General features: G+C 39.9%; 1 protein-coding gene across 12 annotated transcripts in view; it reads left to right on the plus strand.

Annotated features, from left to right (window-relative positions):
- Positions 1-27532, plus strand: part of THUMPD2 (THUMP domain 2 tRNA and snRNA guanosine methyltransferase) — a 45988-nt gene extending 18456 nt beyond the window's left edge. For 6 of the 12 annotated variants that reach the window (XM_073791421.1, XM_073791423.1, XM_019943182.3 and 3 more), the window contains 5 exons: positions 330-417; positions 7003-7074; positions 7564-7678; positions 20107-20215; positions 26575-27532. In XM_073791421.1, coding sequence (XP_073647522.1) covers positions 330-417; positions 7003-7074; positions 7564-7678; positions 20107-20215; positions 26575-26899 — 709 coding nt within the window. In that variant the 3' untranslated portion in view covers positions 26900-27532. The other 6 variants (XM_073791422.1, XM_019943180.3, XM_073791427.1 and 3 more) reach the window with 5 other exon arrangements.
- The last annotated feature ends 332 nt before the right edge of the window (positions 27533-27864 follow it).

Below are 27864 nucleotides of genomic sequence, written 5' to 3' on the forward strand. Positions count from 1 at the left end.
GGTCTAGTCCGTGTGGGAAGTCAGGGAAGTCTATAAACACTTTAGGAAGATTTCCCTCATGTGATTAAATCTTTATAAGTTAAACACAAAATGGTTTAAATTTCACTTATCTAAAAAATTTACCTTTCTGAAATACCACACTGGCTGGTTAGACAAGGTGCCAATTAGAGAAGGTAATTTTGTAATAAGGTTAAATATTCTCTAACAGGAAATACTTTAGTGCATGTTGTATGAACTTGTTAAAATGAGGTACAGATATGAATGGGTTAATTTTTTGTTTATATCATATTCTTTAACATACAGTAATATTGGGTGTTCTTTTCTTTTAGGGTTCCTTTAGCCAGCAGAGCTTACATCAAGACAGCAGGACTGAGATCTACCATAGCGTGGGCAATGGCCTCTCTCGCAGAAATTAAGGTAAGGAAACTGGTCTCATTCTTATTAATGTAATAGCGAGGTCCTTTAACCAAGATCTTGATCAGTTTTTGTAAATATTCCATGGACATAAGAAAATAATTTTATTTTCTAGTCAAGAGATGGCCTTTATATCTTTACTTACTGTTTTACTATCTGCTCAGTTCTCAAAGAGGTATTTTGAAATTTATTAGGTTATTACATTTTTTTAAGAGTTTGCATTTTTATTAGTTGTTACCTCATTCAGCTGCTGTGTAGTGTGGTTTATACTCTTTTATGAATGTTACTGCTTCATTGTGAAGTGTGCCTCTTCCTTGTTATTAAAGTTTTTATTATCTTGAGTTGGAAGTTTAAATTTAAATTTCACCATGTCTTATTAATATTTTCACTGTTTTCTTTCTCTTTGCATTTTCCTTTGTAGTAGTTCTTTGACACTGCTTTATTTTCAGCATTGTTTTAAGTGTGTTTTTTTAATAAACACAGCTCTGTTTTTATCCCACTCTGATAGGCTCTGTCTTTCAATGAGAGTATTCAGTATTATGATAGATACACCTGATTGCATTCCTCCTGTTTTATTCTGTTTGTAACTTCTGACAGTTTATTCTTTATTTTTGCTAGTTTAAGCAAGTTAATCGTTTCACTGTTCTCCCTGAGGTTGGATTTTACTTTATGTTCTATTCCATGAGTGGCTCCCTCGCCCAGCTCTCTTAATTAAACACATGGGACTCGATTCTAACTTTACAACAAGACATCAACTCTTTTCTTTGCCAAGACACTGTTTTTACCACCAAGACACTCTCATCTTCCCTCCTCTGTCCGCTCTTCCCTATCATAAGATGAGACCTCCAGGGTACTTCTTTCTCTTCTGCCCCACAGAATTACTCCTCCCTACAATGAGACCTTTGAAACATTTTCCTGCCTTCCACTCCCAACTCCCAACTACTAGATTGAACTAAATTATTTATTATGTATCAGAATTTCCCTTAAAGCATGACCCTCTGTTTCAAAAGTTCTTATTCTGCACTTATATTACACAGCCTATCCTTAATCATTAAGATGTAATGTGTGTAACATGCACGTTTCTGTATAAACGCACGAAGATATATTGTGAGGTGCGTTGCTCCTCACCTTTGTTCTTCACTTTGAGGCCTCGGCTCAGGTTTATTTGTTGCTTGATTAGTCTTTTCTTAGCTACTTTCCTCAAATGTGGTATTGAGGAATATACTGTCTGGATTCCTATATATCCTCAAACTTCCTCCTGTCAACCTGGGTATCGTCACTTTGGCTAGGTATAAGATTCTTGAGTTGCAGTCCTTTTCTCTCAGAGGTCTGTAGATGCTATTCCATTGTCTTTTCACTTCTGGTGTTCTAGGTGAGTAGTTCACGCCAGTGTGATTTTTCTTTTCCATTATGCCTGTCTTGTCCTTTCTGCTTGCAAGCTTATGAGAGTTTTCTCTTTAATCCTTTAAAGTTCAGGAATATCACCAGGATGTAAATACTTATGTAAGAGTCTTTTCTATTCAACCCAGAACTCGGTGAGTCTGACTGAGTTCTAATTCTGGCTCTACCACTTACTGGCTGGGAAACTTTATGTAAGATAACTTAACATCTCTGTGCCTAAGTTTCTCATTTGCAAGATGAAAATAATAATCTCACAGGGTCATGTGAGGACTAAGTGAATTAGCATTTATCAAGTGATTAGAACAATGCCTAGCATATAGAAAGTATGTAAGTGTTGACTTCTGCTATAGTAACGTCAGGGAGGTGAAGACTTCCCTCCTACCCCTCTTGAGTTCTTTTGGCTGGTCTAATAATTAAATTGACACAAGACAGATTAATAGGAGGAAAAAAATATTTAACTCATATGCATGGACATCTAATAGAAATGGGACCCCTGAAGTGACCAAAGCAGGTTGTTTATGTATTATTTTTAGACAAAGAAACAATTATTTGTGAAGATTTAATGAAACAAAGGGGCTTGTGCTTGTAGTAGCAGACGAATGAAGAACTAACAAAGTTTGTTTATACAGCTTTCTTAGCCTTCGGTTCCCTAACTCTGGTGATAAGGATGCTTTCTATCTCCTCCCAGTAGTGGGAGGATACCTTCACAAGGGAAATTTAGTTCCTGCTTTCAGGGGGAAAGGAGGTGTCTTTTTCTTTCATTCCTTCTTTGTTAATATCATTTCTTTTTACCGGCTGTTTCTCAAGTAACTTTAATTCAAGATAATCAATGTGCCATTGAAGCATATTTTGGGGTGGCCTGCCCTGCACCCCAACAGTAATAATAATCATAGTTATAATAATTATTATTTGGAATTTATAATTATAAAAAAAACATTTTTTTCCTCCACCTCGGGCACGCTTTCGTGCATTATTTACTGAATTATTATTTCCTCAATTATTTTGCTTTAGTGTCTTTAACCTTAAACTACTTCCTTTTTTCTGCTTCTGGAATTCCTGTGATAAACATGTTAAGCTTCCTTTCTCACATGCTCTCCATCTCTTTATATTTTGGCTCTGCGTTTTGAGTTATTCTTGGATATTATCTTAGAAACTATAACAAGAGTCACAAAGATGTGCTCTACTTTATTTATTGAAATGTTTAGCTTTAAAATCATGGTCTTTTTTAGCTTTGGAAAATTGTGTATGTGTGTGCTGTCTTTGCTATCTCTAGAAGCTCTTACTTTTTTTCACATGTTTATCTGTTCCCTCCAAAAGTTTCATTTCACTAGATGTGTGTTCTGCTTGCTCTACGTTCTCTCTGGGTTTTGAGGGACCTCCTCCCCTTAGATGTGTCATTATTTTTCTTTGTTGGCTCACTGGGGCTCAAGTGTGGTTAGTAAAGTATTTTAAATGCCTGGAATCCTGTAAGTGGTAAAAGGCAAGTGGATCTCTGGCACCCCTGGGTTTGGTAGTGTAAGGAGACTGTCCGCCATGCTCAGGCACTCTGAAAACTTTTCTATGCACTGGTCTCCCTGCAGGTCCACAGATCTCTGAAGACCAGGTTTTTCCCTGATTCCAGTGGTTTCCCCTCTGGGTTCCAGTGCTGGTCTCTAATCACCCACCCAGCCCATGGCAAGGAGACCTCATACTGGTTCCTTCTCCTGGGACCTCAGCAGAGCCCAGGGCATCGCTTGGCACCGGTTGCCTGTAGTTCTGAGCATCGCTTGCCTCAGAAGTAAGTAGCTCAGAGTTGAGAGAACAAGGAGAGAGCTATTTCCATATTACCACGTTCCCAGAATCCATGATTTTCTTTTTCATTTGATTTAAATCTTTAGCCTAAATTTCTTTTCGTAAGGAGAGAGGGATATGGTAACAGTTTATTTTTTCCCAAACTTCCAGTGATGTCACCACAGTTTTACATATTAATTTATATAACCACCTACAAATTTGAAATGTTGCCTTTATCTGATACAAACATACAATTGTCAGAAATGTAGAAAGTAAATGATCGAAAATATCCACAGATAATACTCAATGAAATTTTTCCCTTTTGTCAGTTTGTCCTGCTAGGACCGAAAGTAAAAATTGTTTCTCTAATGTGACCATCAACAAAGAAGGTCTGTTAAAGTAGGTGAGAAATAGCACAGCAGGGTTCTTTTGGGGGGAAGGCAGTGGTGACCCACCGTGTAAGTGATCCCAGTATCCAGCATTGATCCAGGCCCCTCTTTGGAGCTTGGTACCCAGAGCAGTGCACAGGCAGCTCAACCTCAGGTAGGCCAGTGCCACGAAAAATGAAACTCAAGTCTGGGGTCGTTCGATCTTTTTCATGTTTACTATAAACTGTTCTTCCTATATATCATAACAAGTAAGGAAAACCAAGTTCTATAAATCTCAGTTATTCTTTTAAGCATATGGAAATACTTCTCTGCTTTTGCCTGTGTACCCAAATGTCATGGATAGAAAAGGTCCTACAGTAAAATAGACACTGAAAGATACTTAAGGTCAAATTACCTCATTGAACAGGGACCATGGGGGAGAAAGAACACAGTGTTTGGCACATTTTAAGATCTTAATAAAGATTAGTTCTCATACCACTATTAATCTTAAAGTTGCCATTTAAATCATTATCCTTTTTGTTACTCTCTGCCCCTTCATGGGGGACCCGTGTGATACTCTCCATAATTTCATGCCGGGGGAAAGTCTCTCTCTCTTGAAGGACATTTTGTTTCTTTCCATCAGGTACCCCCTGATGTCCTGGCTGTCCTCTGAGCGTTCTGCCTCCTCTGTAGACAGACCAAGGGACCGCTGGGCCTGGAGGTGGGATAGGCGTCCTGCTTGGCCTCGTCGCCCCTCCTGCCCCCAGATCTCTCACTGCCTTAGAAGCGCATGCCATCAGATTATCCCGGTGTCTACAGATCTCTTCCTATCTTTTCTGTAATGGTTTAGACCATTTCTCCTGCGTAATTCTTTACGACCTCAGTGTCCACTGTGTAGTCTGCTCCCTTAGTGTCTTGGCTTCCCTACCTCTAACGATCTGCCTTAGTCACATCCTAGACTTTGTCATACCCAGAAGGGTATACCTTCCAACATCTCAGATTCAAGGATCCTGCTGTTAACCTTCTCTTTCGCATTCACTTCCTCTTGGGCCCTAAAGCAGTTCTTTAACCCCGTGGGACCTCTAGTAGGCGACCCTACTCACCACCTGTCCTCAGCCCCCTTTCACAGCTTGGATTTTATGTTCTATCATTACAGCCATTTCTTGCCCACACTTTGAATTCTCTTACTTCTTAATTGACTTAAATATTGGAATCAGAAGAGAACTTTAACATGTTCTTCCCACCAAGTTTACCGACATATTGGAATCTACGCCCTCATACTTTGCCTGGTCTTCATTATAATAAATGAACTGTCCTTGTTTCACTCCATTACTTGTGTACTGGATTCCATTCCCTCTTGCCTACTTGAGGACTTTTTTCTCTACTAGGTCATTCCCATCAGCATGTACACATCTTGCAACTTAAAAAAGAATTAACCCTCTCCTGAACCCACATGCTCCATCAGCTACCACCCCCTTCTCTGCTTCCCTTTACAGAAAAACTTAAACTAGTTGTCCATACTTGGTGTCTACTTCTTCTCTTCCCACTCTTTCTTGTGCCCACTTCCCTCAGGTTCTCATCGCCAACACTCCACTGAAACAGCTCATCTTGCTTAATCTACTAGCATGTGGACACTGTCATCACTCCTTCTTGAAATGGGTGTTTCCACTTTGTTTCGGGACCACTCTAGGTTCTACGTCAGGATGTGCTGCTGTCAGTGTGCACTGCTGAGTATTCATCTACCAAATGTCTGTACTTAGGAGATCACCGGCGTCCAGCCCATAGACTGTTCTTTTCTAACTTCTCTTGCTTCCTAGATGGCTTATCCAGTTTTGATGCTTTAAATACCATTTACAAACTAACAACCACGGTTCCCAAATTTATATCTGTGGCCTGAACCTCTCCTCTGAACTCCAGATGCTTAAGTCCACTTGACATCCATGCTTGGTCTAAGAGGTATCTCAAAATGAACATGTCCAGAACTATACTCTCGTCTCCTTTGTAGCTTTTCCTCCCCAACACTTCCCAGCTCAGTAACAGGCAGCTCGTCTTCCTGATGCTCAGGTCAAAAACTTCAGTCACTTCAGACCGTTGTCATTCTTTAACACGCCACATGCAATCCATCCTGTTGGTTCTACCTTTAAAATATACCCAGAATCCAACTACTTCTCCCCACTTCCACCAGCGTCACTCTTTATTCAAGCCACCGTTATCTCTGCCTGGATTCCCTAACTAGCCTCCCTGTAACACTCTTGCCCTTCTGTGATCCGTTCTCAACAGAGCAGCCAGAATGATCCCTTTGAAATGTAACATCATGTTACTCCTGCTTACTTTCCCTCCAACAGCTTCCCACCCTTCAGCATAGAACCAGACCCCTTGTAACACCTACGAGATCTGACGTGATGTCACCCCACCCCAGCCCCACTGCCCAGATGGGAGAGTTCTTAGTTTTTTCTCCGCACTTCCTGTTCTCCTCTCAAGTACAGATAGGATGACACTTTCCTGGCCCCTTCAAATTGTGTGTGTCCTGTGACTGACATGTCGGTGGAAATGATGTATGTCCCTTCCAGGTGGCACCTTTAAAAGCCAGTGCCTGATCTGTCTTGCTTTCTTTCCCTCTGCCACAGCGGTGGCCATGCTCCAGGTGGCGACCACTTCACTGTTTGACTTGCTGAGAGAGGAGCAGAAGCCCCGGGTGTCGTTCTGTGGGCTTGGAGCCTGAGCTACACAGTGTTTTCAACCTGTAGGGCTCGGTGGCTGTGACTGCACGCGGTGTAATGCAGCCCACCTGATGGAGTTGTCTGGCCACCTCTCTGACGTACTCACCACCTTGCCCCTCTCGCTCACTGTGCTTTGGCCACACTGGTCTCCTTCCTAATCTTTAAATGTGTCAAGCATACCTGCACTACGGCTTTAACTACCTGAAATTCCTAATGAAGTATAGAAAGGAGTCTTTACTCTGAAATATTGATTCCTCAAGTGTTAGGTTTCTTTTATATTACCTATTATAATAGATTTAATGATAGCAAATCAACATTTCTGTCTATAGGCTGGTGCAGTTGTTTTAGATCCAATGTGTGGACTTGGAACAATACTTTTGGAAGCTGCTAAAGAATGGCCAGTAAGTTCTAAAGTTTGGTAAACCAGGCAATGTTTTACGTTAATCAGTGTGTGTGTGTATTCACTTACCAATTATTTACAGGTAGACTGTCTATTTAGGGATTATTTTTTAATTATACAAGTTGCTATATAACTGTAATAAAAATAGACTATGAAGGGTTAAATTGCTGTGTTATTTCTTTAAACACTGTGAGAAATTTAGGAAAATATGATAGAAATACAATAATTAGTCATGGCCTAGATTATATAAATCCCTAAATTCCTTAGACATTTGTAATTGTAAAATATTATTAACAGTTTTTAAAATTTTAACAAAAACTTCTGTTTTTTGCCCATGAATGTCATTTTAAAGAAATATTCTAAATTTGTTTTAACCTGAACTAACAAATCTATTAATTTCATTTTCATCATTGAAAATGCAAGTAGATTTTCTTAACTACATAAAATATGGGTTTATTTATACTTATAATATGAATTTCTTCCCTCACAGGATGTGTATTACATGGGTGCTGACGTCAGTGACTCACAGTTACTAGGTGCCTGTGACAATCTGAAAGCTGCAGGCCTTAAGGATAAAATTGAGTTACTTAAAGCCTCTGTGATAGGTAAGATATTAAAAATGCAAACATTTGGGGTAAATGAACATTTGCAAATACATTTAGGATCATAATATAAAACAAGACTCACTTTTCATATATAAAGGTTGAATTGTTTATACCCTGTAATATATCTGTGGCGCCAATACTCAGTGTACTTCCAATATGATAATTGTAACTTTTTAATTCTTCAAATGATTCATGATCAGGAACGGTATTTATGTAGTTTCCCTAAGCATGTAAGTAAAAGCATGCCTTCTTAAGATGTGTTGTTGCAGCTGAACCATTTCTCACATCATAACCAGGGATCACTTAGTATAGGCGTAAAATAAACAGAATAATAATAATAGCTCTGTGGATTCTTTCAGATAAAGTATATGAAATGTTTTGAATTATCTTACCTTCTCCTGTCTCATTGGACAGTATTCCTGTGATATAGGGAGTGAGGTGACCAACTATCCCAGTTTGCTAAACCAGTACTACTTTCAGGGCTAAAACTGGGAAAGTCTGGGGCAAACCAGGACAATTGGTCACGCTGTGAGGTAGAGGGAAACCATTACTCCCAGTTTACTGATGCGGAATCAGCAGCAAGAAACATGATGAGGAATCAAGTCTGTGGAGTCCAAAATAATATTTCCCTAAGGGCCAAGGTATTTAGACTGTTCGAGAGAAGGCTCACATTCCTTCTTTTTTTCCCTTAGTGCACCTTTCTCTCTTAAAAGTGACCACATTTAATTCCCAGCTAAGAAAATCGTATTCTCTTGACATGAGAATGAGAGAATAGGTGGTAGGTAAGTCCCAGTATTGAATCTGTAATCTAGAGGAACAGAATATTGTTTAAACAAATTTTTATTATAGTAGAAAAGTAGTAGAGATGAGTTATTAACAAGAAGAAAATATGAGGATAACTTTTATATAAATGCATAATAAAGCAGTGTCAGAGAAGAAACTGTACTATTGATTGAGATCGCATAGTTGTTTGCTATCAATGACTATCTTTTCAACCTTTCTGTCAAGGTTTTTAACGGGACTCTGCGCATAAGACGCAATTTTCTAGAGGAAGCCAAGGGGTGATTAGACTGAAATCAAGTTTTCATATACCCTAATTTCTTTAAGAAAGCTATTTTTTTGAGACCTCGAGAAAAATGGAATAGCTCTATAAGTTGTTCCAGAGCAGTGGTTTTTCATACCCTGTACAATCTCCAAAGTGCCTAAACAGCATGAGGAAGGAAGTACTGATTTGCCCATCAGAACGTTGCTGCGCTCCCAACTCCACTTTCATCAGTTCTCATGCTTGGGGCATTTCCCATAAGATTTCACTTTAAAATCAAGTATAACTGCTCACCTGTTATTAAAAAAAAAATTTTAAGAAGAAAGTTCTCTATGACACCCAATAGCCAAATAAATCCTACTTTTTTAAAAGATCACTCTAACTGCTGTGTTAAGAAGAGACAATAGTAGGGCAAGGATTGGAACAAAGAGACTAGTTACAAGACTATTGCAATAATCCAGGTAAGAAATGGTGGTGGCTTGGGGCAAAGTGATATTGGTGGAGGTGTTAAGTAGAGGTCAGAGATATGTATCTATATTTTCTGAAGGTAGAACCAACAGGATTTGCTGGTGGATTAACTATGAGCAAAAGAACAAGGATGACTGAGCTTTCTGACTTGAGCAGCTAGAGGGTGGAGTTGGGGAAAACTGCAGGCGGAACAAGTTGGAGTTTGGGGCCTGTTCAGTTCCACGTGATGATTAGATACCACATGGAGAAGATGTCAGTGCAGTAGGTCAGTATACAGACCTGGAGTTTCTTAAGGGAGAAGATAGACATCCCTAGTATAGATAACATTTAAATCCATGAGATCACCTAGGAAATAAGTACAAATAGAGAAAAGAGAGGCTTTCTCTGAGGATGAGATGCTTAGAGTTCTGGAGGGTGAGAATCTAGTAAAGGAACAACCAGTGATGAGAAGGTAAGAGAGAATCTGAGGAAGAACCATCAGCTGTGTCAGATGCTGCTGGGCAGTGAAGCAAAATATGACCTGGCTGTTTCGGTGGAGCAGCGGGAACATAGACCTGCCCGCCTGAGTGGGTCCCGGAGAGAACGGGGGAAGGTAGCCTGCAGACGGCTGGCCCTGGTCGTTCTTTTGGGCAGTTTGACTGGTAAGGGGAGCAGAGAGATGGGGCAGTAATAGAAAGTGGTGAGATTAGGGATCAAGCAGGGATTTTTTGAAGATAGAATTCACTTTTTTTAAAAAAGTACAACATGTTCTTATGCTAAAGAGAATGAACAGATAAACAGGAGAAACTCAACAGTGTAGGAGAGAGAGAATTGCTCATCTGATACACTCACAGCCCCCAAGAAAGGATGGGACGCAGTGCACAAGCGGCAGGACGGGCACTCCTGGTGACGGGAAGGCAGAGCGCATGAGGATGGAAGTTGTAACAGGTCACACCAGACCAGGTGTGGCCACTGTAGTGCACATTCCCTCAGCCTTTGTTGAGGCTGGATATTATCGTTCTATTACGATTTTTTAAACTCTTTACAAATCTGGTAAAATATTGTAAAGTTTACCTTTAATTACTAGTGCGATAAACCCTTTTTCACTTTATGTCATTTGTAGATTTTTCTTTTGTGAATTACTGGTTTTCAAGATAACTTTCTGGAGGAAAGAATAAAACATCTGTTTTAAATTATTTTAACGTCACAGCCTTTTAATATTAAAAGTCAGTCTAGGGGGGATTATATATCTTGTGTACGTAGGGGCCAATATTAACTATTTAATAAGTACCCCTTCGTTGCATGCCTCTACTTTAAAGGTGGACATTCTCGCTAGATACAAGTGTTTATTTTCTTTTTTTTTTTAACAACTTTATTCGAGTATAATTGCTTTACAATGGTGTGTTAGTTTCTGCTGTATAACAAAGTGAATCAGCTATATGTATACATATATCCCTATATCCCCTCCCTCTTGCGTCTCCCTCCCACCCTCCCTATCCCACCCTTCTAGGTGGTGGCAAAGCACCGAGCTGATCTCCCTGTGCTATGCGGCTGCTTCCCACTAGCTATCTATTTTACGTTTGGTAGTGTATATATGTCCATGCCTCTCCCTCACTTCGTCCCAGCTTACCCTTCCCCCTCCCCGTGTCCTCAGGTCCGTTCTCTATGTCTGCATCTTTATTCCTGTCCTGCCCCTAGGTTCATCAGAACCATTTTTTTTTTCTTTTAGATTCCATATATATGTGTTAGCATACGGTATTTGTTTTTCTCTTTCTGACTTACTTCACTCTGTATGACAGACTCTAGGTCCATACACCTCATTACAAATAGCTCAATTTCGTTTCTTTTTATGGCTGAGTAATATTCCATTGTATATATGTGCCACATCTTCTTTATCCATTCATCTGTCAACGGACACTTAGGTTGCTTCCATGTCCTGGCTATTGTAAATAGTGCTGCAATGAACAATGTGGTACATGACTCTTTTTGAATTCTGGTTTTCTCAGGGTATACGCCCAGTAGTGGGATGGCTGGGTCATATGGTAGTTCTATTTTTAGTGCTTTAAGGAACCTCCATACTGTTCTCCATAGTGGCTGTATCAATTTATATTCCCACCAACAGTGCAAGAGGGTTCCCTCTTCTCCACACCCTCTCCGGCATTTGTTCTTTGTATATTTTCTTCATTAATTTGGTTTTACCTTTTAAAGCTCTAATCATAACTACAATTTAGAATTGTATTTCTACACAAGGATCTCCCACCTCTTACTATAATGAGAGTACATATGAACTTCAGAATCAAACTGAGTATAAATCCTGGATCCACTGTTATTTCTTCACTGTGGAGCCTTCAGCAAAACACTGGACCTCTCTGTATTTTCTCATCTATAATATGAAGCTAGTACCTACTTCATAGGGCCGTAGTGAGAATTTATTACGTAACTACATGGAGTCCAGTGTCTGAAACACAGCATGAATTAAAGACTTCTGTAAGCATGGATACATCTAGGAACATTAGTATTCAATGAAACTCCTACCGTGATTTGTGCTTTTGCAGAATCACTGTCTTTATTCTTTGTGTGCATTAATGGCCTTATTTTTTTCTACTTTTTTAGTAACATTCACTTTATCTTATAACCCTCTACTAATATAAGATGAGATAATCCTTTAACATGCAGAATTTTTGCACGTGTTTATTCGTAAGTTTTCATCATCATGAAAATTTGGAACCAAATGAATATTATGTTGCAGGCTGTCTTAGGAAATAATTAGTCACTGATTAGGCTTTTTTTAAATCTACAGAAATACTTACATTCTCGTATAATATATATACAGATTTGAGCAAAAGAAACACACGAATGATTAACTAAAATGACAAAATCATAGGCAGGTGAAAAAAGGGGAATGTTTTCACTCCTTCTAACTAGACATTCTGTAGCCTGTCACATTCAGTGAACGAGTGTATAATAAGATTATTGGTAATAACCGTGCTTTGTTCTCAGTCACATCTCTGCCTTCGTCTCTACACTTGTAGATATCAGGCATATGCTTTTTTCTACACCCGTAAGCTCCACATAATGTGGTGGTTGCATTTTGTTTCTTATTAGTGTGAGTTTTCCTCTAATACCAGTCCTGCCCCTGCTCACCTGGCCCTCGGTGTTCTAGTCAGGTGTGTTGTGACTCACACCATATCCTGCAAGATTCATGAAGCTGCCAGGATGCCCTGGCATTTGGGGAGTCAGGGGGAAGTGTAGGAAGTGATGGGTTAGGTGTGTGTGAAATATGTGTGGGAAATAGGGGGTAAGAAGCTCACCATAGAGTTTGAGTGTTTTTGCTACAATGGCTTTATGGTTTATCATATGGTGTAAATCCCTTTTTATTATCTGGTAATGCTACTATTCTGTAACAAACTCTTTCAGCAGCAGTTAGGTTTTAAAAGTGCATATTTAATGAAAAAGTTTATATTTCTCAAGAAAGCTGTTGATGAACAGATAACTTGAGTAAAATGTTTATTACCATTTATCATCCACTGTGAGGGCCATGATGATAGCACTAATCCAATGAAACAAATCTGTTCATAGAAGCATCTAGCATTTACTTCAAAACTTAGTCATTATTTTAAGGAGACTGAGCCACAATTAAGTATTTATCACATGCAGCTGAAAGAACTGCATTTAAATGTCACTCTGTGAAGCATGACTTTTCATTTAGATCAAGTGACCACTCTTCTAAATTAATTTTGCTCATTTTCAATTCCAAATTTCCTTATGTACATAAATAAAATGAAGCTATAGCTATTAATATGTTGGCTCCATTAGCAGAAGACCTCTGCAGAAAGGTAAATGTTGCCATTTTTGTATCCGTGTTATCAGATGCTTCAAAAAGATCAGCTACGTCAATTCCAGTAGTGGTTTAGCTTTTTTTTCCCCCAGTTCTTGGAAATTTAGGAAGTTTTTTCTGTCAGAGATGAAACATCTTTCATTATTTTGAATGCTGCTGTAAATTCAGCTCAGCACTGCATGTGTGTCTGTTTATGCATTATTTGGTGGACCACAGCATCATGGTGAAAATTAATGTTCTTATTAAATAAAGTAACCTGTGAAGCAGAAATGTACTTGGAATTTGACATGGTACCTACATAATTCATAGTTACCTCCAAACAAGCTGTGATGTTCTGAATTGAAATAGAAACTTAAGTTATCAAAATAACAGACTTTAAAAAAAAAATTTTAATTTACGCAGAGTAACTGAACTGCAGGCTATCTGTGATAAAGATGGTTGAATGCAAAAAAAGTAATTCAGCATGACCGTACACGCTTTATTTGCTTGCCCATCATTAGGTAGGTTTAAAAATGTTTAAGCCTTTCAAGAATATAAAATGGGAAAAAGACAGTCTCTTCAGCAAGTGGTGTTGGGAAAGTTCGACAGCTGCATGTAAATCAATAAAGTTAAAACACATCCTCAGAGCATGCACAAAAATAAACTCAAAATGGCTTAAAGACTTACACATAAGACACGACACTATAAAATTCCTAGAAGAGAGCATAGGCAAAGCATTCCCTGACATAAATTGTACCAATGTTTTCTTAGGTCAGTCTCCCAAGGCAATAAAATAAAAACAATAACAAATGGGACCTAATCAAACTACAAGTTTTTGAACAGCAAAGGAAACCAAAAAAAAAAAAAAAAGACAAAAAGACAACCTACGGAATGGGAGAAGATATTTGCAGATGATGCATCTGACAAGGGCTAAATCTCCAAAATATACAAACAGCTCATACAACTCAACAACAAAAAAACAACCCAATCAAAAAAGTGGGCAGAAGACCTTAATAGACATTTCTCCAGAGAAGACATACAGATGGCCAGTAGGCACATGAAAAGGTGCCCAACATCACTAATTATTACAGAAATGCAAATCAAAACTACAATGAGGTACCACGCCACACTGGTCAGAATGGCCATCATTAAAAAGTCTGCAGGGCTTCTCTGGTGGCGCAGTGGTTGAGAGTCCGCGTGCCGATGCACGGGACACGGGTTCGTGCCCCGGTCCGGAAAGATCCCACATGCCACAGAGCAGCTGAGCCCGTGAGCCATGGCCACTGAGCCTGCGCGTCTGGAGCCTGTGCTCCGCAATGGGAGAGGCCACAACAGTGAGAGGCCCACGTACCGCAAAAAAAAAAAAAAGTCTGCAAACAACAAGTGCTGGAGAATATGTGGAGAAAAGGGAACCCTCCTACACTGTTGGTGGGAATGTAAGTTGATGCAGCAACCATGGAAAACAGTATGGAGGGTCCTCAGAAAACTAAAAATAGAATTACCATGTGATCCAGCAATCCCACTCCTGGACATATACTTGGACAAAAGTATAATTCAAAGAGATACATGCACCCCTATGTTCATAGCACTATTCATAATTGCCAAAACATGAAGACAACCTAAATGTCCAATGACAGATGAATGGCTAAAGACGTGGTACATGTATATACAATGGAATATTACTCAGTAAAAAAAAAATGAAATAATGCCATTTGCATCAACATGGATGCAACTAGAGATTACCATACTAAGTAAAGTAAGTCAGAAAGAGAAAGACAGGGACTTCCCTGGTGGTGCAGTGGTTAAGAATCCACCTGCCAATGCAGGGGACATGAGTTCAAGCCCTGGTCCAGGAAGATCCCACATGCCATGGAGCAACTAAGCCTGTGCACCACAACTACTGAGCCTGCGCTCTAGAGCCCCCAGGCCACAACTACTGAAGCCCGCGCACCTAGAGCCTGTGCTCCGCAACAAGAGAAGCCACCACAATGAGAAGCCCACGCACCACAACGAAGAGTAGCCCTCACTTGCTGCAATTAGAGAAAGCCCACGCTCAGCAAAAAAGACCCAATGCAGCCAAAAGTAAAGTAAATTTATTTTTTAAAAAAAGACAAATACCATATGATATCACTTATATGTGGAATCTAAAATGTGGCACAAATGAACCTATCTACAAAACAGACTCACAGACAGATCAGACTTGTGGTTGCCAAGGGGGAGGGGGGAGGGAGTGGGATGGACTGGGAGTTTGGGGTTGGTAGATGCAAACTATTACATTTAGAATGGATAAACAACAAGGTCCTACTGTATAGCACGAGGAACTATATCCAATCTCCTGGGATAAACCATAATGGAAAAGAACATAAAAAAGAATGTATATATGTGTATAACTGAGTTACTTTTCTGTACAGTGAGATTGGCACAATATTGTAAGTCAACTATACTTAAATGTTTTAAAAAATGTTGAAGCCTTTGAAGAATTACTTTGTAAATCAGCCAGGGTATCTTATAATTGTGCTATAAACTTTTAAAAATAAACAAGTTGCCTAATTGCAGTTGCATTTTTTTCAAAATTCATTGGAAATCTGTAATCAAAGAATTCAACAAATGGAGTGCCAAAAACCTTAAGTTTTTGAAAGTTTTGATGAATCACAGTTATAAAAAACAAAACTGGCAACTGGACATTAAAATCTATCCCTACAATCACCAAGGAAGAAATGAACAATTAAAACAGTGAGAGCTCAATTATGCACAGTATTTATTCTGAAATTTGTAAATACACCTTGGGTATATTATAGGAAGAATCTTCTAATGGCTTCCTTAATTTTAATTGGATAAATGTATATTCTAGAATGGAATGGAATAAAATTGAGAAGGCTTAGATCTTACAGCCTCTAAATTTGTCATAACAATTAAAAGAATGATAGAGACAACTTATTTGCGTTTTGTGTTGTGAAAATACTTGTCAAAGGCACTCTGAATGGAGAGACTCTGAACCAGAGAGCTGAGATATTTACACTTTCCCTATGAAAAAAAATAGAATTGAGAGTCTCCTCCATATAGCAGAATTTACTCTGAGCTCTACCGTGCTATCAACCGTAAAAATGAAACTTTGAAGAATGTTGCAAGCAACTGTACGAAAAATTTTAGAAGTCCATATTTAAAAAAAAAATACCGGGCTTCCCTGGTGGCGCAGTGGTTGGGAGTCCACCTGCCGATGCAAGGGACACAGGTTCGTGCCCTGGTCCGGGAGGATCCCACGTGCCGCGGAGCGGCTGGGCGCATGAGCCATGGCCGCTGGGCCTGCGCGTCCGGAGCCTGTGCTCCGCAGCGGGAGAGGCCACAACAGTGAGAGGCCCGCGTACCGCAAAAACAAACAAACAAACAAACAAAAATACTACCTTCTTCTGAAAAATGCCAGTGGTGACATGGTATTAGAGCTGATGCATCCAAGAAACTGCTCAGCATATGAGTACAGACCATAAATAAGTATTTCACTTATTTTTAAAGTTAAATAATATTTTAAGTTTTTATTTAAAAAAAAAAACTTCAGGGCTTTCCTGGTGGCGCAGTGGTTGAGAGTCCACCTGCCGAGGCAGGGGAAACGGGTTCGTGCCCCGGTCCTGGAGGATCCCACGTGCCGCGGAGCGGCTGGGCCCGTGAGTCATGGCCGCTGGGCCTGCGCGTCCGGAGCCTGTGCTTCGCAGCGGAAGAGGCCACAACAGTGAGAGGCCTGCGTACCGCAAAAAAAAAACTTCACTAACACAACATTGTAAATCAACTATACTCCAATAAAATAATTATTTTAAAAAAACTTCACTATGCCAGATATGTTATTTTTTAGGTTCACCATAATAATAAACCAATTTGTTAGACAATAAATATCTCAAAAAGTATATAATTTTATTTCTAACCTCTTTGTTCTCAAAAATGTTTCTGTTTGCTATAATGGAAAAGAATCTGGAAAAGAATACATATATATATTCTTATATATATATATTTATACATATATAAAAACTGAATCACTGTGCTGTATACCTGAATCATTCAATCAACTACACTTCAATAAATAAATAAAGATTTCTGTTTGGACTATAAATTAAATGGTGACCAGATCCAGATGCCAAACTACATTTCGCATATTCAAGACTCATTATGGATTAAGAAGACAGATTGAAACTTCAGCTTCATTGAAGTATTTGTATTCTCTTGTATTTAATGAAATCAGAAAAAGAATAGTATAAATAAAAGGGAAAAATTTCACCAGCAGCAACCAAATAAGGAAAGCGCATAATCTAATGCAATAAACTTCAAAATCTGGCCGTGATGGAAAGAAACAAAGTGGTAGAGCAATAGCCAGTGGAATAGTGGCTACTTACAAGGTTACTGAGGCAAAGTGGGACCCAGAAATATCGCGCCCAACCAAGATGTCATTTTAGTATAGAGATATTTTCAAATATAAAAAGGTTCAGGCAACATTTCACTAATAAGCACTTTTGAGGGGGGGAAAAATTAATAAAATCCAGATATTTAAGAGATGAACCAACTGAGGAGTAGAGAAAGCCAAGGTAAAATGGTCATGAGGATTGGATCAAATATACAACTAATTTTGAACACCTGAGAATTACAGGACAGAATGCCATTGTTATAAACCTGGAGGATGGAAAGAATAACAAACAACTATAATTAAAGAAAATAGAAAAAGGGCGTGCCCAATTTTATAAAAGTGCTCAATTTACCTTGTCTCTTGTCTAAGTAGACACAAAGAAAGATATCTTAAAGGCTCTTAAAACCTTTTGGAATAAAACATCTTAGGGCCATAATCCTGGTTTTAAGCAGTTCTTACTCATTTTTCTCCCAGAAGGAGGGAGTAAATAGGACAGTTTTTGTTCAAGACATACCAGTCTTTTAAAATTTTTTTCATGTTCTTGAATCATCCTGCAGAGATGTAAAAAAGAGATGATTTTTTTACTTGTTTGTTTTGAGTTTTGTTTCTATTTCAGAATTTTATCTCCTTAATTACAAACTCTTTGTTCACAGGCAGTTTAAACATTTAATAATTTAAAAGATTTTACTGCGTGTTTAATCTTACGGGTCAACTGCTCGTGATTTTCGGAGTTTCTGCATCAGAAACTCTGGAGGCGGGGCCAACAGTCTGTGTTCCACCGAAGCCCTTCAGTCGATTCTGATACGCACTAAATAGGTTTGGCTGGGGGCCCCGAGAGTTTGCATTTGTAGTTCCCAGGTGATACTGATGCTGCTTCTCTAGGGACACACTTTGGGAACCACTGCTAAAGGGAAGGTGAGTTGAAAAGAGGCCCATCTGGAAGTAGTTGCCCCCCCTAGGCCTTTGAGGCGCTGTGACAAGGACTTGCGAAGTTCTGCAGAGCTTCCCTGAAGGATTCTGACCCACTGGTCTCCACCTGGCTGTCATGTCCTTATACACCTCAGAGAGGACATTGTAAATAATGACAATAGCTGACAGTTACTGAGTGCTCTTTACATGCCAGGCACTGTTTTACATACTTTCCGTGAGTTCCTCGCTTGTTAACTTCTGAGATGGGTAGTCTTATCCCATTTTACAGATGAGAAAACTGAAGCAATAATTTCCCAAAGTCGCATAGCTAGTAAGTGGCAGAGCCAAATGCAAACTGTCTGACGCTAGAGGCTACACAACAAAAGCCACATCAACGAAAGTTCAGATTATTTTATGTTCTATTGGAAGATAGCACCACTCAGTTCTAGAACTTTGTAAAAAGTTACTCTTTTCTATCTCGAAGTTTATTCCTTCAGCTTCTCAAATGATTTAAAGCAGTTCAGCAAATTATATGGTACAGAGTAGAAAAGTTGCAAATAAAAATAGACACCAACCAGAAGGGGAAAAAATGTTACCAAATCTGAAGATGGGCAACTCATGTATGTGCGTGTTTAAGTAGACAAAAGACTTGGGCTCAATCTCAGGAGTAAGTTACTGCCTGGTTCCTCATGTAGAAACGTTTGATAACCATGTCTGTACATTGTCTTCAGTAGTTTCACAAAAAGTATAGTTAACAGTGTTCAAATGGATGTGTCCCATATCAGTAACCTAAAACCAAAGGCATGAAGTCAAAACGTGACATGGAGAAAAGATTTCCTGCCTAGTCCGAACAGAATATTATCCCGTTACTTGTTTTCTAACAGCCTGCTCTTCTACTAATCTCGGGTAAGGTCAGAACTAGGAAAGATCAGCAAGTGTTCATTAGACTCTCCCAGATAACAGGATTTTTTATTTTGTTTTTAAATCTCCCGCCAACAAAAATTTGTATTGTATTCAGATAGTAAAGACTATTTAAATTCTATTGCGCTTCTATAGAATTAGATGCTTTCCAAAATAAAAATGGTTATCTAACTTAGTTTAGATGGTGGTGGAAGTAAAATAATTGGAAAGTGAAAAGTTTACTCAGAAAATGTGGAAGTTAAGATTGGGTGTAGGTAAGATTACCTTATGGTAATCTGATTTCTGAGAATAAGATGTAAAGTTGAGAAGGAAATTTAGATTTGATAATCAAACACTGTATTTTGTTTTAGAGATGATATTCATTTTGTTGATTATTGATTGTTTGGCCTTTTCTCTAGTCTTAGGACTTAAGTAGATGTTCTTAACCCTTTGGGTCTCCTTTAAAACCACAATGAAAGCTATGGGCCACCTCTCTTAAAAACAAATAGATCATGCAAAATTTTATATATGATCATGAAAAGAAAAATGAAAGTTATAGGACGTAATTTTGTAAAAGGTCTTTCTAGACATCCTAATATATTTCTTCTTGGATCTAGTAATTATCTATTCATGTAATATGTTTAAAGAGTTGAATTTTCTGGTTAATTTAAAATTCTGCTTATGTCATATTTTATTATACCAATATAAAAAAAATACTTTTCAAAGAACGGAATACAACAACTATGCCATATATCTTTGGTGATTATGAAAGCCTTTCAGGATCTTGTAATTCCTTAGAAACAGTATTAGCAACCCTAAATTTTATTTAATATGCAAAAATAATCCAGTGTACTTCAGTTTTCTCATACTTAGGTTGCAGATGTTTGAACTTACTGTCATCAGATTCTCTCATTTTTGTGTTTCAGAATTACCACTGCCTTCAGAAAGTGTCGATACTATTATTTCCGATATTCCATTTGGGAAAAAGTTTAAGTTAGGAAAAGACATCAAACACATTATACAAGAAATGGAAAGGTGAGCTGTTGAATTTATTTCCACAATTTTTGAGCTATTGGGCATTTAACCAGAATGTATCGTAGCTCTTAAGATTTGATTGCATTTTAGTAATTTCCCAATTTTTATAGCTTAATTTTCTAAGGTTTCAAATCAGAAGTTTATAATTGAAATAGTTATTCTATATCATCATACTATAAGTTTATTCAGGAAAAGATATTAATTTTTCATTACTGCCTGAAATTTGAATATGTAAAACAATGACATATTTCAGTTTCTGAGCTAGTTAATTTACGTATTTACTTCTAATTCTCCCCAAAACCCTACCTCCTTTGTGTTAATCCCCCACACTTTACTGGAGAGAACCTGGGACCCAGAAAGATGATCTTTCTCAAGATCACAGAGCTACTAAGGAGCAGAACAGAATTTACATACAGAACATTCAGTCACATAGAATGGACACTTTCATTGTTGATTGTTAAATGAAAATGCAAAGGTGCTATTCATGTAGTGATTCTCAGGTCAACCTCAGGGAAAGTATTTCTTGGAGAGGTTCAAACAGTGAGGCCTGAATATGTATTTTCCTGATCATTTCAGTTGATAAAAGGGAGAACCTTTCACAGAGGAAAGAAAGGACATGGATAAGGAGTCAGTTCATATTAAATTGTCTCCACTGAGCATTTGATGGTGCAGGATAACATACACGGTCACGAGCCTGTATGTAACCCTGTTACGCAGTTACCTAACTCATGACATCACCTGGGATCTCAGCACCTATAATTCAGACATTTCCTGAGCTCCTATATCCCCTTATATGTGCCTGACAGCACATTCCCCTCGAGATTTTGTAACTCTGACTTCATTTTAACATCATTTCAGGAGCTTCTGAAAAATATTGATGCCCATCCTCCACTCCTCCCCACCGAGGCTAACTTAACTGGTCCAGGGTAGAATCTGGGCGTTGGTATTTCTTCATGGCCCCCCAGGTGATTCTGTTGTGCCACCAGGGTTAATAAGCACAGCCTTTGCTGGCGAGGTAACTCACCAGGTATACTATGAAGCCAGCTCGTTGTGAGATACTACTCTGGGAGCATGTTACACTTAATATGGAAATTTACAGTTAACCTGAACTTTGCACCAGAGATGGTGGCTTAGCCTACCTGACGATCTAGTGCTGTGTATTTTAAACATTTCCACAAGTCAGTGGAGGGCAGTGTTTGGAGTAGACAGTCTTTTCAGCTTTAGTAAAATTAGACCAGCCTCACTTTCTCTACACCAGTTTTGGTTTTTGTTCTAGGTAACTGAAAATGAGGCAGTGATAGATATGACTGCCCTCACATTGTTTCAGGAAATTTAAATCTTTACCTGAGAATCAGGAAGACATTCAAGATTTCCCACATAATTCAGGGGCCTCCATAGAGTCAGTTCAAAGTTTATGTATTTGTACATAAGGAACTTTCCCTGCTCCTGTGACCAAGCTTCCTTGCCACCTGCCCTCAGCCTTTATCGTTTGGCCTTTGACTTTTCTGGTTTGAGGTTTTATACAGGCCGTGTAGTGTAATGTAGTGGTGAAGATCACGGGCTTTGAAGCCAGAATACCTGGGCTGTAATCTTGGCCCTATTACTCAATAGATCTCCTGTCACAGGCACGTTGCTTAACCACCCTGCGCCTAATCTTTAAATAATAATACCTACTTCATAGTATTGTCCTGAGGAGTCAGTGGATTTAAAGCTCTTAGAACAGTGCTAGGCACCTAGAAGGGCTGTTAGCTCTTTTTTAGTGTAAACCACTTCCAATGCTTTGGGAAAGTAGATGGGGATGTATATAATATATATAAGTACACATACCATTTTTTCCCAGTGGTTTACCAATAGTTTAAGACTCTAGATAGAAAATAGAAGGGAATGGAGGGGGAATTGTGTTAGTAAAAATAAGAAAAAATACAAGAGGTCAGTAAACCTGTTTATAATAGGCAATGGAAATAGTCGGCCCTGAATGTCAAACAGCACTGGATTCTTCAGGAAAGAACATGCAATCAGAATTTTAAATTCCCAGACAGATAATTGCGCTGGTCAATTATTTCCTCCTTCAATTTATTTCAGCAATAACAATTTCACGTATGTAAAGTGCTTCAGAGAAGTATAATATTTGCGCTTTCCTCTCAAATACAACCATGTAAAACAGATGAGCAAAATTAGAAATTAAATTTGCTAAGCTTCAAGGAAGAAGTCACTACATCCCCAAAAGACTTGAGGTGGATTCATGGAAGAAACCTGATTTCAATGAAATTTAGAAATTTGCAAAGAATAAAAAAGGAGACCGCACCATGTTTTATACATACAGATATTCAACAAGTATTTCTTGAGTAAATAGTGAAGCAAAAAGCGTGTTCAAAAAACAGTGAGTAGGACTTCCCTGGCGGCGCAGCGGTTGAGAATCCCCCTGCCAATGCAGGGGACACAGGTTTAAGCCCTGGTCCGGGAAGATCCCACATGCCACGGAGCAGCTAAGCCTGTGCACCACAACTACTGAGCCTGCGCTCTAGAGCCCACCACAACTACTGAAGCCCACGCGCCTAGAGCCCATGCTCCCAACAAGAAGCCACCGCAATGAGAAGCCCTCGCACCACAACGAAGAGTAGCCCCCGCTCGCCAGTTAGAGAAAGCCGGCGTGCAGCAACAAAGACCCAACACAGCCAATAAATTAATTAATTAATGTTAAAAAAAAAACCACCTCATTAAAAAAAAATGAATATACCAGACTGCTTGGAACAGAGATTAGTGGTAGAAGGTTAAGGCCTAATGCCTTCCAAGTTCAAATAATTTGGGTATTTGTATCACCTACCCCTAGTCTTGCAGGTTCACACGCAAAAGAGAAATCTCTTTTGTGTTGTTTGATGCAGAGTTTCCCCCAACTTATTGACCACATAATTCTTGGGTTTTTTTTTTTAGCAAGAAATAATCTCTCATACTACACTAGTGTTCAGAGGAATACAATTTGGGAAATGTTGCTTTATAATTTCTGAATAGCTTTCTTAGTAAGAAATTATGTGTATATGATCATGGAAAGTTGCCTAGAAGAACATTTATCAAAAATGTTCATCTCTGAGTGGCAGGATTTCAGGTGATTTTTACTTTCTTATTTTCTCCATTATGTGAAAAAATTTATAGTAAATTAATTGGTGAATGTCCTGCTAGACATTATTCCATGGACATACACACAAATAGATAACATGTTTTCAATTCTAGCCATACATAAATAGGATCATCCTTAATTTACTGCACTGTATAACCTTTTTTTTTTCCACTCAAAAAATATGTCATGAGAGCTTCCCTGGTGGCGCAGTGGTTGAGAGTCCACCTGCTGATGCAGGGGACACGGGTTCGTGTCCCGGTCCGGGAAGATCCCACATGCCACAGAGCGGCTGGGCCCATGAGTCATGGCCGCTGAGCCTGCGCGTCCGGAGCCTGTGCTCCGCAACGGGAGAGGCCACAACAGTGAGAGGCCCGCGTAACGCAAAAAAAAAATATATATATATATGTCATGAATCTCCTTTCTGATCAGTTGTTATAATGTACCTGATACACCATTATGTAGCCCGTATACATAATAGGGATGAGCATTTAGGTGACCCCCACTTTTTCATTTTAATAAAGAACAATGCTCTGAACATCTTTGCACCAGTTTTTCAAACTTACTGTAATAACCAAGTTACTTAAAACCACGGTGCCTCAGTTTCTTCATCTGCAAAATGGCTGTGCTAACAGAATATACTTGAATTCTGAGGATTAAATGGTAAATAATACAAAGCATTTAGCACAGTGGCTGGCACATAATAAGTACTCAATAAATATTAGCTGTCACTGCCATTATTGTCACTGTTATTATATTACTGCTTCTGCTTCTACTCTTATATCTTAGAATAATTTCCTAGAAGTGGGATTGCTGGGTCAAAGGTTATGTACATTCCATATTTTTGATACATTATTGCTAAACTACTGTCAAAAAAGTTATACCAGTTTTTGTCTTTGGGAGTACTCATTTTCTCCTAAATCTTGCCATCCTAAGTATGGTAGTCTTTTTATTTTTGTTAATGTGGTAGGTAAAAAATTATATCTCATTTATTATCTTAATGATGTTTTCTCCTGTGTGTTTAGAGATACTTGTATGGTTTTTGTTTCTGTCCCCTGGTACAGCCACATCTGTCCTCATCTCGCCCCCTCCTCTCCCAGTAGCCTATGTTTTGGTTCCTACCTCCTCAAGGATCGTTCTCTGCCCACTTCTCATTCTTATCTTCAACCTGTTCATCTCCTCATTCTTTCCAGATCCAGCCATCCCTTCCCAGGACACTTTTGTGGCCTTGCATATCCACCCGCTGTACTAGGCACTGGGGCTTTGGCTATGAACAGGACAGAGCCTCTGCCCACGTGGGGCTGGCACTCCAGCGTGGGAAGACAGATCATGAATAAATCAACAGGATAATTTCAGATCATGATTGATACCATGAAGGAAACTAAAAGGGACATTTTTGCCAGAGAGTGACTGAGAGAGAAGCAGTGGCTACCTTAGATAGATGCTCAGGAAAGGCCTCTCCAAGGAGATGGTGTTTGACCTCTGGGACAAGGGAGTGGCTGTCAGTGTCACACAAACAACAGGGCTGGACGTCCTGATGTGAGAAGGGAGGTTGGTGTGTGGAAAGCATAGTGGGCAAAGGGAAGCAAGCAAGTGGGAGTTGGGAGTGTCTTTGAAGTATAATGGAAGAGAGAGAGGTCTCAGGGATTTGCAGTTGTGTCCTGTGTGGAACCTGGGAAGGGGAGGTGGGGAGATGGCGACAGGAATGGGAACCAGGCCTGTCGGGTTGCGCTAGTTCAGGAGAAGCACGAGCGTAGGCTGAAGTGGATGAATCTGTGATGTCGTTTGGAGGCGGACTCGTCTAGACGGGCTGACTGTTTAGATAAGGGAAAGCTGCTTAAGCTCCTGACGTCTTTGCTGGGCGTGGCAGGGGGTTCCCGTTAAGTCTTGGTCCTCTAGCTGCCGCCCGGTTTCCTTACCTCTGCAGCCAAGCTACTCCAAAGAGAAGTCTATGCTCGCCGTCCCTGCTTCCTCACCTTCCCGCCCCCCCATTGACTCCGACAGACCAGCATTGGCTCCTGCCCTCGACTAAGTCACTAATAACTTCTCATCCCCTCGTCGCTTGTTAGTCCCGTAGCATTTGACGCTGTTGGGACTCTTCATTCCTTTCTTGAAACTCTACTCTTCTGGCTCCCATGACATCACCGTGGTCCACGCTTTCTCCCAGGCTGTTTCATGGGCTCCTCCTCCTTCCTTGAATGTTAAGTCTGTTCCTTGGCCCCTTGTCTCTCCTCTCTCTGTTCTGCCACCGCAGGTGATCTCGTGCCCCATTATGGCTTCATCTGCCGTTTACTGCTGGAAACTGAAATCTCCACCTCGAGCGCTGACCTTTCTCATCACCTGCAGGCTGGACGTCCAGCTGCCTGTCGGCCCCCAAGCTCGGCACAGCACAAACGGAGCTCTTGCCCTGCCCCTCCTCCCGGCCCCCTCTGACCTGCCCTTGAGCTGAAGCACTTCCAGTGCCTCCTGTTCTCCGCTGCTCCCTGTCTTGGCTCCTTTCGCGGCCTCCAGCGCCCCCCTTGCTCTAGTCCCGCCCTGTCCCTCGGCCCGGCCCACGCCTGCGTGTCCTTCACACCCGCTGCAGGTATTCTCATCCCCTGGGGATCTTCCCCACTCTCAGTGCTGGGTGTGGGCCCCACCTAAGGTGCTCCCACAGCACCTCACTCTTTCACTCTTCCCCTGCCTCTCTCCCACTGGTCAGTCCTCTCTTTAGCAACTCAGGGGACAGTATGTCCTTCATCACTTTTCCCACAGAAGTGCCCTACAGACTTTGGTCAGATGATTGAGAAAATGAATCCTTCTCCACAAGCTGACATTTCAAGGTCTTCCCCTCTTTTTCTGATCTTCCCTTTTGCCCTTTCTTTGTTCATGTCCTCACTCCTTCCTGGTGACTTTCTTCTGCCATCAGCCTGCTGCCTTTCACATGCGCCAATTCCTCGGGATTCTTTCATTTGCCTTTTCCTTTGTGCAATCATTTATTAAACTGTGACTACACATTACTTGGAGGCTTGCCTTTTAAACAGAGTAAAAATAGATAATTAAAGCAGATTTGTACTGGTGATTTCATAATTACTATAATGAATATGCATTATGGAAGATACCACCTAATTATCAAAATCCGCTCATTTAAATAGATAAAATTAAATTTCAGATTAAAAACACCAAGTATTTTAAACAAAGTGGGATTGTGTGTTGTCTACAAAGGGGGAAATACTCCCACCAATTACCATTTTTTTTTTTGTCACAGAGTGCTTCGTGTTGGCGGGACCATCGTGTTGTTGCTTAGCGAAGATCACCACAGGCGCCTTAAAAGTTGTGAAGAGAGCAGCGTCCCTTTGAATTCCAAGGGCAGCTGCAAGGATAAACCTGGAAGCACAGAGTGCTTGAATCCTGAAGAAAAAGCTGCCATATCAGAGCCAGCGTCATCTTCATTTGCAGCCAGTAACCAGGAGTGCTTGGACAGAATGCCACCATTCGGCTCTTTGGTGCCAGTGGAATGCTACAGAGTTAGCCTTGGAAAAACAGATGCGCTCATATACAAATATAAGAAGTCGCACTCCCCTGGGCAATAGCGGGCTTGCTACTCTGAGCCGCGTTCAAGTCCTTGTACGTCAGCTGTACGGAGTAGAAGATGGTTGTCTCTGGAATCTTGACAGTGCCAGAGGCTTCCAAGTAAACAGACTCCCCTAAGACAGGGCGGTGGCTGCTGGACACCTGTTCTTCATAAGAGCTTCTGTTTTACACTCTAAAGAGTGTTTCTGACAAAGAACAACTAATGGATATTTGAACTAAAGGACTCTTAAACTTCGCCTTCTGTCAGAATATGAAAAGGTCTGCTCTGCTTGCACTATTTATGAGCAGAAGATTCAACCTCAAAGCAAAAGTTTCAGAGGCTCAGCATAAAGTATATCTCACTCATCACAAGTTTAGTAATATTTTCACTGTCACATTTTTTGAAATGTAGAAACTTTTATGTTTTGATATAACTTTCTTTTGATTTTAAACTTGATTTTTTGCACCTGTCATTTTCTTCTCTGTTGGAATGAAAATACTTTTATCTGCAGTACATTTTATATGTCCCACATTATGTGAAACATCAGTGGGAATAATAATACGAATTAAGCCAATATCCTCCCACATGACGGAAGATAAACTTCGTATTTTTTGTGAAAGTATTAATAAATTGTCACCTCACTGTCATTTAATTTGAATGCATTCCTTGTATTCACTACTTAAAGAAACAGGAAATTGATGAAAAATATGATTTCGTTTTTTTCAGTAGCCCAAGGTAGTGACTTAGCTTTGTGGCTGCCTTGGTACCATCTGAACAACCTGTCCACGCCGGGGAAAACTCTCACCTTGTGAATCCCACCTCTCCAAAACAGAAGCAGAAACCTGTTTTCCAGCTAGGGTGTGGCATGTAACCTAGGCCCAGTGTCAAGGTCCACTGGTCAGTGTGGGGCGAGTGTGGCACAGGCGATACGTGGAATTTTTACCTGGGAGCGTGGGCCCATCACATGTTTATACGGTAAATATT

Source organism: Tursiops truncatus, chromosome 14 (assembly GCF_011762595.2).
Source record: "Tursiops truncatus isolate mTurTru1 chromosome 14, mTurTru1.mat.Y, whole genome shotgun sequence".
Lineage (NCBI taxonomy): Eukaryota > Metazoa > Chordata > Mammalia > Artiodactyla > Delphinidae > Tursiops > Tursiops truncatus.